The sequence below is a fragment of the Physeter macrocephalus genome, chromosome 18, assembly GCF_002837175.3.
Source record: "Physeter macrocephalus isolate SW-GA chromosome 18, ASM283717v5, whole genome shotgun sequence".
Lineage (NCBI taxonomy): Eukaryota > Metazoa > Chordata > Mammalia > Artiodactyla > Physeteridae > Physeter > Physeter macrocephalus.
Window position 1 is genome coordinate 9,023,874 of NC_041231.1, and position 10,428 is coordinate 9,034,301.

At 46.3% G+C, this 10,428-nt stretch overlaps 2 protein-coding genes across 4 annotated transcripts in view; one reads left to right on the plus strand and one right to left on the minus strand.

Annotated features, from left to right (window-relative positions):
- The window catches only part of RAF1 (Raf-1 proto-oncogene, serine/threonine kinase), a 77,456-nt gene extending 73,467 nt beyond the window's left edge, over positions 1 to 3,989 (plus strand). For all 3 annotated transcript variants that reach the window (XM_028479221.1, XM_028479222.2, XM_007126198.4), the window contains 5 exons: positions 592 to 638; positions 1,832 to 1,950; positions 2,341 to 2,472; positions 2,608 to 2,742; positions 2,972 to 3,989. In XM_028479221.1, coding sequence (XP_028335022.1) covers positions 592 to 638; positions 1,832 to 1,950; positions 2,341 to 2,472; positions 2,608 to 2,742; positions 2,972 to 3,115 — 577 coding nt within the window. In that variant the 3' untranslated portion in view covers positions 3,116 to 3,989. The remainder of the gene's footprint in view (positions 1 to 591; positions 639 to 1,831; positions 1,951 to 2,340; positions 2,473 to 2,607; positions 2,743 to 2,971) is intronic.
- Positions 3,990 to 4,918: 929 nt separating this feature from the next.
- Positions 4,919 to 10,428, minus strand: part of MKRN2 (makorin ring finger protein 2) — a 32,632-nt gene continuing 27,122 nt past the window's right edge. Inside the window, exons 7-8 of the mRNA XM_007126199.4 lie at positions 5,430 to 5,574; positions 4,919 to 5,250 (exon numbers count right to left, since the gene is read on the minus strand). Of these exons, the coding sequence (XP_007126261.1) occupies positions 5,113 to 5,250; positions 5,430 to 5,574 (283 nt within the window). The 3' untranslated portion in view covers positions 4,919 to 5,112. The remainder of the gene's footprint in view (positions 5,251 to 5,429; positions 5,575 to 10,428) is intronic.

The window sequence follows — 10,428 nt, forward strand, 5'->3', positions numbered from 1 at the left end:
AACCCGCGTCCCCTGCATCGGCAGGCGGACTCTCAACCACTGCGCCACCAGGGAAGCCCTAGTCAGTTATTTTTTAGAGATGAAATTCACCCCTTTAAAGTGTACAATTCAGTTTTTTTTAGTATATTCACGGAGGTGTAAACCATCACCACTGTCTAATTTTAGAAGATTTTCAAGATACTAGATGAAGTCTTTCGTGTCTGGCTTCTTTCACTTGGCGTGTTTTTGAGAGATTCATCCATGTTGTAGTGTGTATCAGTATTCCATTCCTTTCTATGGCTGAAGAATATCCCATTGGGTAGATATACAGCGTTTTATTTGTACATCAGTTGATGGATATTTGGGTTGTTGGAATTACTTTTTGAATAAAACTGATGCTTGAAGACGACCTTCCCTGTTTGCACTGTGGCCTCACTTTCAGGTGTAAGTTCTGACGTGGACCAGGCTGAACCAGTGCAGGGCCAATCCCCGAAAGTGACTTCTCAACTAGGAGTCAGGCCTTCAAGTGGTTTACTTCTTAGATGTAATTTGAAGCTGCTTTCTACCAATATCTCTCAAACTGGTTTTAATAGACTTATTTTCCCTTCACAGCTATTTGCATGCAAAGAACATCATCCACAGAGACATGAAATCCAACAGTATCCTTTGGTGGTAGTTTCATCTGACTGCTCAGTTCTAAATTTAGGACACTTTTAAAGTTTACCTCAGCAAAAGTGACTCTGGAAAGAGTTCCACAGAAGTTGAGATACCTTTTTGGGTTATGCTTGAAACAGGCCTAATTTTTAAATGCTCTTTATTACTAAATTTAACTTGGGAGAATGAGCCTTTTGTCTTTTATGCTTATTTCTAGTTTGTGGACTGTATATCTGGTCAGACAGTAGCTGCAAACCAAAAGTTGCAAGACTTTAAAAATTACTGCTTAAAATTGTATTTCTTGAATGCACAGAAACGGTTTCCTTGGAGATTACTGTTGGAATCAACCCTTTCCAAGACTTAATGTGCTTTTACGGAAGGGGAATGAATAAAAGTGTTTTTTCTTGCTGTAGGGTGTGAAATGTAACAATTTTACATCTGCCTCCCTCCCCCAGCCTTTCTCTTTGAAGGGAGTGTGGGATTACAGCTACACTTTGCTTCTTGGCCACTGAGAGGCACGGCAGTTGTGTTGGGTCGCATGATGGGATGTGGCCTATTTTGGGCATGGGTCTGAGACAACAGGATACCTTTTAGTGGTGGGTTTTTGGGGACCAACGTACTATATACCATGAAGGCAGACACCACCGATGTTAAGGACGTGTGAATTACTGGGCATCAGCAGATCACACAAGTCGGCCTTAAACCGCCTGGCTTCTTTACTCAGAACTGAGGTGTTTGGTTTTGATTTCGAAGTCACCAAGTGGTACCTATCCTGTGAGAAATGCCTTCAGGCAGACAGCATTCAGGACTCAGGGTGTTTCCGTTAGCCACTGGAGGGCAGGATGCAGGCAGAAATGGATGTAAGCAGTCAGCAGGCCATGCTCAGAGTCTTTGGGGCGTAAGGCACCTATGTTATGTGGGAATGCCACAAGGCCAGAGACCCGGCTCCTAGGTGTGTAAGTGGAGGCAGCAGCAGCAGCGGGGAGCAAACTGGCTTGTTGTGGCTGGAGCCAGAGAATCTGGTGCCCCGAGCACCTCCTGGAAGGAGCCGCGTTCTAAAGCACTAGCAAATCCAGTGCACAGAAGGCTGGGGCAGATGGGAGGCCGAGAGGTGGTGCTAGTAAGAACTTTGGGTGGGAAGTGTTTCAAAAGTAACTTGACCATTCTTTTAAAACCAGCGTCCTTAACAAGCATTGAGATATATTTCTCCATGAAGGCCTGACGGTGAAAATTGGAGACTTTGGTTTGGCAACAGTGAAGTCGCGCTGGAGTGGTTCTCAGCAGGTTGAACAACCCACCGGCTCCATCTTGTGGATGGTGAGGCGGCTGGGCTCCCTCTAGCAGGGTGCAGGGCCAGGAGGGGTGATGGGAGGTCTGTATGCAGGCTTCAGGCATTTCTCTACATTTCCCGACCACCTCGGTGACACCTGTAGTGTTGGCAGCCCCTGGGCAAATTTGGGTTTCCTGGAGGAAGCTGGCGACGAGGAAGTGCTGAAGCTTCAGCACAGCTCGGGGGAGTTAGGTGATGGGGAGTGCTGTATCTCAGAGACAGGATTCCTGAGCTCCTCTGAGCCTGAGAGTGGGAGCCCTTTGGGCAAGAGCTACAGCAGGGCTGAGGAGGGGACTTTGATACCCAGCCCAAGGGACAGCCTGGCTCCTGCATGTCTGTGGGGCGCAGATGGTGACCAATGCACTTTGTCCCCGTAGGCCCCAGAGGTGATTCGAATGCAGGACAATAACCCGTTCAGCTTCCAGTCTGACGTCTACTCGTACGGCATCGTGCTGTATGAGCTCATGACAGGGGAGCTGCCCTACTCCCACATCAGCAACCGCGATCAGGTGCGTCACTGGCGCTCAACGACCTGCTTGCCGTGGAAGCCCCTGGGCTCTGCCCGTCTGAGCAGCACAGGGTGGAAGGTGCTGCTTTCACTGTTGTTCATCCACCTGTTCCCTCAACTGTTTTCTCTCCCTTAGATCATCTTCATGGTAGGCCGAGGGTACACCTCCCCAGACCTTAGTAAGCTGTACAAGAACTGCCCCAAAGCAATGAAGAGGCTGGTAGCCGACTGTGTGAAGAAAGTTAAGGAAGAGAGGCCTCTTTTTCCCCAGGTAAGACTTGGCTCTCAAGGTGCTAGAACCGATTAAAGCAGGAGTTCTTAGTGATACAAACAAGGAGAGAAGTTTCTTGCTTTCTGTTCTATAGGGAGGGACTTGTGTTCACCACAAGATGATGCAGGTGGGGTGGGGAGATCAGCCTGTGTCTTTGGGCCAGATTGAAAGCTGCTGCTGCAGAATGCCCCGCCCCCCACCATGAGACCATTTTATGGCCTCGTTTCAGATCCTGTCTTCCATTGAGCTGCTCCAACACTCTCTACCGAAAATCAACCGGAGCGCTTCTGAGCCATCCCTGCACCGGGCGGCCCATACCGAGGACATCAATGCCTGCACGCTGACCACATCCCCTAGATTGCCTGTCTTCTAGCTGACTCCGCACCTGCCCTCAGGCCACCAGGTGGGAATGGAAGTCAGTAGGCATCACCTTTCTGCGGGGACAGAGCTCGTCTTCAGAGAAGCTGCTGCTAAGGACCTTCTAGACCACTCACAGGGCCTTAACTTCACGTTGCCTTTTCTACCCCTCTGGCCCTGGGAGGAGGAAGCCATTCGCAGTGTTGGTTTGTCCTGCTCCCCCGCAACCCCTGTGCTCATGAGCGAGCCTCCTTCAGATGCACCGGTGGCTGCTGATGGCAGTACATGATCTGGGGCCCCAGCTGTTGGCTAAACGCGTATTTTTAGGGCAAGAAAAAAAGCACTCAGAGGGGAAATGCAGGTAGCAGGCAAACCAGCTGTGACGTGGGGACATGTGGATTTTGGAGATCAGCTCCTGTGAGGAACGTCTATCACAGTCTAAGGACTTCTCTTCCGAGATACGTGATGTGGCACCAAACAGGTAGTTTTGCACATAACGCACCAAACAGCCCAGGACTGTCGAGACCATGGCACCCTGGAGGAGCCTGCTTTGGTACTATGGACTTGACTTTGGGGACACTTCCTTTTCTTGAAGGTCTCTAGTGCTTTGGGATGGTTTTCCAGAAGAGGTGCTTGGCCCGCCCCTCCCAGTCTCTGCCCTCTCAGGGAGCAGTCTTCCATTGTGCTGAATTTGTCTTCCAGGAGCTGCCCCTATGGGGCGGGGGCGCGCCCCCCCCCCGTCCCTCGCCCCCCCCCCCTACATCACATCGTATGCAAGGAAGCCAGGAACACAGGTTTTCTTGATAATTTGGGTTTAATTTTTTGTTTTTATTGCGCCTGACAAAATACAGTTATTCAATTTGTTATTTTAATAAAATAAATTAAATGTAGGTTTAATGGCTGTTTCCTCCTTTTAAAGTAATCCTGAGCTCACAGCTTGAACTCCATTTGTTCATGCCTTTGGGAGCAGAACTCAAGAAACAAACAGGAAATGGGCCCAGAGCCTCTGCTGGGACTTGAATTCAGTTTGGGAATTGAATTCAGCCTTTGTCACCCTTCACTTAAGAACTCCAAACTCACTCAGGTAAAGAGTAGACTTTCTTCTTTAAAGAAGTAATGCATTTTATAAAATATAAAAATAGATAATTTAGGATTGTGTTCTGATTCACAAGGTTATAGCGCCTTCAATTAAAATCACTACCGATGACAGAAAACTTGTACTCAGTTCTCTTCAGGACCACCGCTAGACAAGAACCAGAAACTGTTCTTCTTATAAAAATTTCAAATCAAAGCCAGGTTTTACAGATAAGAACACAAAGCCCTCAGCAGGTGAGAGTTTCCCTGGAGGCATGTGTGCAAGATTATTCCGACTGTGACCCTAACACAAACCGTAAAAGAGGGGCCATATCTCTGCTTCCTGCTACTTCAAGAGCCCCACCCCCACCCCCCCGCCCCAGGTAAGAAGGTTTATACCTGCTGAACGTCCTGCAACAAGACTTCCCCCCTGATGTGGGACACCGTGGAGCCCTAAGTCAAGTTTTGTGCTAAGGTGTGCAGCGCTCACTTGGTTTTTGGAAAGCAATATACAAGTCCAGTGTTGACCACACTATTTCAGTATACTAGGGAGGTTTACCACACAGGAATCCTTTGGTAAGATAAATGAATCTGCTGCTTTAGGGGCAGCTGCACGGTCCTCGAGGACGGGAGCCAGGCTGGTCTGAATCAATCAATGAAAACTCTGGCTGGTCAGCTGGCCCCCCTGAGGAATTTGAGGTGCAACTAAGATAAATAACAATTAGAGAAGCAGCGATTCCATATATGTGTTAAGGTTATTTTATATCCCCACTCTTCCCATGGCTGTAATAATGGAGTGGATGAGACCAAGGTTAAATACAACCCCACTCAAATCCAAGTGACACGCCACCCCAGGCTGCCGTGAAAGAAGCGCTGCACACCCTGGCGTGGGGAAGGCTCGGCTGGTGGAGCCGAAGACGCAGGGCGACCACCTACTCTTCAGGGTTCTGATGACTCCACTCCAGAGAGGTGCATGAAGAGGTCCCCAAGTTCTGTCATGTCGACGTCTTCAGTGTTGTGGACATGCTGGCTCTCTCGGTTCTCAATGAAATCCCAGAGCCGCACTGAATTAAAGAACTGCAAAAACAGCCGGCAAACATGCCTGGTTATTGCTAAAGGCAATGTGAAGGCTGAGTAGCTTCTATTTCGTTTGCCTATCACATGCCCTTCTGCCAAAGCTACGAGGAGGGGCCAGGAGCGGTCCCCGGAAATGCCTACGGGTGGGTGTTCCTGACTAGAGATGGCGAAGTCCTTACCCTCACGGTGCCTTCAGAACTGAGCTGTTTCCGAGGTTTCTCTGGTTCTGCTAGCCGCCCGTCAGGGTAAGCATGGCGATAAAGGCATTTGCTTCCAAACGGGCAGGTCCCTTTGCCTTGCTCAAAGTATTTACAAGCTTTTTTCCTGAAAAGCAGAAAGAAAGGATCAGAAGAACAGTGGGAAAATCTGGGGTGCAGATGAACCACTGTCTTCATCCTTACCAGAGCCAGGTCAGCCTCAGGTCAGAGGTGCTGAAGACGAGGCTCAGAGAGGCTGGATGCTGATTTCCAAGCTGGACGGAACTTGCACCAGGATATGCTGCCTCACGTGGAATTTAACGTGCACGGGGCCCCCACTGTGTTTTGAGCCTGCAGTGCTCCAAAGGCCTCCAGGGGCAGGTAGGCCTGACCATTCCTCTGGGCCAGCTGTCTGGGCTCCAAGGTTCTGAAGCTGGGCTACTTGCCTCAGCTCAAAGTCCCAACAGGAGCTTCACCCAGGAAAGTTCCCCTTCCTCCTGGCCAGCAATGATGTCAAGGTGACCACAGGAAGCCTTCACTTCAGGAGTCGCAGGGAAAGCAGCAGGCTTTAGCAGCTGCCTAAAGCTACAGGTCTCATTCCAATTTTCCTTGGTCCCACCCTCCAGAGCAGAGCTTCTTAAATCTATGTGCTACAGAACCCTTTTCGGAACAGTGTTTTTAAATGCGTAAAACAAGACACGTTAAGTCTACAAAATACAGTTATCAGAAAGTTAAAAAGATTTCCCCCCCCATCCTCAGTTTCTAGCTACAGACCCCTATGTTACAAACCCCTGCTCCTGAGGAAACTCAGAACCAAAAAGACAATTCCCATTCCATCTCGCTGAAATGAAATTTGGCTTATGAAATCATAAGTGATCCCACGTTGCAGAGGAAGAGATGCCCGAAAAGCCAGAAGGGCGGGGAAGGTGCAGAAATGAAGCCAAATCCCAGCAGAAAGGGCAAGCCGCCGCGGGGATGGGGTACGTGGTGGTGGCAGACAAGGAAGGGACCTTCTTGACGTCGGTGTTCCATTTTCTCAGACGAGGGGACGACGGCAGAGACGGTGGTGAAAGCCCCTGAGGCAGGCCTCAGAGCAGCACAAAGAAAAGCTCCCCAGCAGCTGTCCACTTCCACCAGGTCTGACTCAAGCGCAGGTGACTGGGGAGTGGATGTGAGCAGAAGTCTGGACCAGACGCCATCCATGGCCCACTGTCCCCAAGGTTCTGAGCAGATCTTCAAATGACCGCTCCAGTGGCGAGCTCTTAACAGGGTCTTTGAGACGCTGGCTTTAACAAACTCGTCAGGTTCAAAACACTATCCTCTGGTCCCCACCCCAAAATGATCCCCCCCACCCCCCCAGCCTTATCTGGTTACCAGGGACATAAGCCTCCAGATCACTTCGACTCCATCTTTGTTCTCAGCGCCCACATCTAATTTCTGCCTACAAAGCACCTCCCCAGTCGACCATCCCTCGGTTCCCACACCGTTGACGCGTTCGGGGCACCATCCTCTGTTGCCGGCCTGCCTGCCACGGTCCAGTCTCAAGTGGCCTCCCTCCCACCAGGTTCTACTCTCTTCACACACCTCAGGGGAGCTTCCCCAGTGTGTCCCTTGTCGTCCTGTGCTTAAAGACCACTCAAGGCCTCTTCAGACTCGTGCCTGTGTCCCTGTAGGTCCCACATCCTTCGACACACTTCTTTCAACCCCGGGGACCACGCCCACTGCTCCCCAAACACAAAATCTGCACCATTCTGCATCCCTGTCATCCCATCTGCCATCCCAGCCCCCAACCCCGACACACGGGACTAGTCATGCGTCAGGGCTCAGGGTCCCACTCCCATCCTGCCTTCCCTGACACTCCCAGGTGGATCCCAGTGCCTTCTCCATTGTGACATCTGGCTCGGGCCTCTCATGATGAATCTGTCACCAGGTAACCTGTATCATAATTGTCCTTTTGTAATTTCCCATGAAATTTCGTACTGATTTTTACTCTATATTCCACATTGGTGTTTAGCTTGAGGGAATCTGGCCTGCAGCTCACTAAATGTCTGTGGAATGCATGAAAACACTGTCATCAACAGAAAGCAAGGCCAGGAAGACCCAAACAGCAATAACGTGACTTTTCGGACAACTGCAGCAGAGCTCCTTTCTACAGGCTGGACCCCTCTGCCTTGCCACTCCTGCCCTCTGGTGGACACACAAGAACATTGTAGGAGGTAAAAATGGTAAAAACAAGAAGATATCAAGCCTTTTAGTAATCAATATGCAACTTAAAGGAACTATTTTAAAAGATAATATACAGTTTCGCTTTTAGTACCGTTCCTGCAGATGAACTAGAAATACAAACACTATTAAAAGACCTGAAGGCACTGGAGAGTGAACAAAAGTAGGATTCTTCAAGGGATTAGACACCTGGAAGAATGGAATGGCAAGAGACTGAGTTATCTTTTTAAGGAAAAATAGCACTTAACCTAGAGCAGGCTCCAGGCAAGTATCTACGCGGGGTGGCTAAAACGCCAGTGGAAAAATCAAGTCTTTCTGGCCTGAAGAACAAAAAGACAAGAGTTGGTGGAAATCAACCATTGGAAGCGAGGAAACAGTCCCCCAAAGAAAAGGGCCTGAGAGGGACCCATCCAAATACTGCATACTAACTCCTCCCAAATCCCAGACCAGTCCCTCACCCACACATCAATGCAGCAGGCTCAAGGCAACTCAGCTAAGGATAAAAAACTGAACTGAGATTTGAACTGCTGCCCAAGAGTTTGAGTCTAAACAATTTCTCTGCCTATTAAAACAAAAACATTAACGTTTTATAAATGAACCTAACAGAGTCCAGAGTCTCTACAAGGTAAGATTTACAGTGTCTAGGTTACAATCCAAAATGACTCAACTCAATGAAGAATCAGTAAAATGTGACCCATTCTTAAAGGACAATCAACAGAGTCTAACTTCAAGATAACAAGGATTTCAAAGCAGCTACTATACATCTGTTCAAGAACATGAGCAGAGAGGAAAAAAGATTGGAAAAAAAAAAGAACAAAGCCTGAAATTTATAGGACAATATAAAAAAGTCTTATCACCTGTAATTAGAATCCCAGAAGAAAAACAGGGTAGTAAAAAATGTGATGAAACAATGGCCAGAATTTCTCTAAATCTGGTGAATAATATAAACTTACAAATTCAGAGAAAACCAAGCAGTAAAATATGAAAAAAATCACTCCTAGGCAAAATATCAAACTGCTGAAAACCAGGATAAAGACCCAGAAAAATGACATACTACAATCTGAATCACACACGACTTCTTATCAGAAACTACAGAGGCCAGATGTGCTGAAAAAAGAGGGGGGAAAACCCCAAACTATTATCTCAGAATTTTACTCATTGAAGCAGGAGGCAAACATGTGAATAAGACCAATTAGACCAATAAATTCAATGAAAATATCCTTCAAGAATGGGGGGGAAGAAAAGCTATTTCTGATAAAAAGAAAACCTTCAAACTCATCACCAGCAGATCAGCAAAACGTTAAAGGCAGTTCTTGAGGCTGAAGAGCAACTGTATCAATTGGAAGGAATTACGTATCAAATGACAGAGCATTGGAAATATTATATATCTGAGTAAATATAAACTTTTTTACTCTTAAAAAAATACACAAGTTTTAAGGGGAAAATTATTATTACCTTGTGAGGTTCTAATGCATGTAAATATTACATCCCATACATTAAAGTTGCAGGATACAAAATCAATATACAAAAATCAGTTGTTTTTTCATATACTAACAATGAAGTATCATCAGAAAGAGAAATTAAGAAAACAATACCCTTTACAATTGCATCAAAAAGAATAAAATACCTAGAAACACCAAGGAGGTGAAAGAGTCATACACTTGAAAACTTTAAGACACTGATGAATGAAATCAAAGATGACACATAAATGGGAAGATACTCCATGCTTATGGATTAGAAGAGTTCTGTTAAAATGTCCATACCACCCAAAGCAAGCAATCTCTACCAAAATTCCAATGGCATTTTTCACAGAAATAGAAAAAACAATCCTAAAATTTGTACAGACCCACAAAGTCCTGAACAGCTAAAGCAATCCTAAGAAGAACAAAGCTGGAGGCACTGCACTTCCTGATTTCAAATTAGTTTACAAAGCTATAGTGATCAAAACAGTATGGTACTGAACCAGACAGATCAATGGAACACCATAGAAAGCCCATAAATAAACCTGTTCATATATGGTCAATTAATTTACAACAGAGGAACCAAGAATATGCAATGGGGAAAGGACAGTCTCTTCAAAAAATGGTGCTGGGAAAACTGGACAGCCACATGCAGAAGAATGAAACTGGACCACAATCTTGTACCACACATAAAAATGAACTCAAAATGGATTAAAGGCTTGAATGTAAGACATGAAACCATAGGCAACAAGCTCCCTGACATCTGTATTGGAGATGATTTTTGGATTTAACACCAAGAGCAAAGGCAACAAAAGCAAAAATAAAAAACTAAAAAGCTTCTGCAGAACAAAGGAAACCATCACAAAATGAAAAGACAACCTACTGAATGGGAGAAAATATTTGCAAATCACATATCTGATAAGGGGTGAATATCCATACAACAAACTCATACAACTCAGTAGCAAAAAAAAAAAACCAATCAGATTTTAAAATGGGCAGAGGAACTGAAGAGACAAGTTTTTCAAAGAAGACACACAAATGGCCATCAGGCACATAAAAAGATGCTCAATCTCACTAATCATCAGGGAAATGCAATCAAAACCACAATTAGATATCACCTCACACCTGTTAGAAGAGATACCTGCACACCCATGTTCACTGCAGCATTATTCACGATATCCAAGATATGAAAACAAGTTGTTTAACAGATGAATGGATAAAGAATATGTGGGGTGTGTGTGTGTGTGTGTGTGTGTGTATACACACACACACACACACACACACACTGGAATATTATT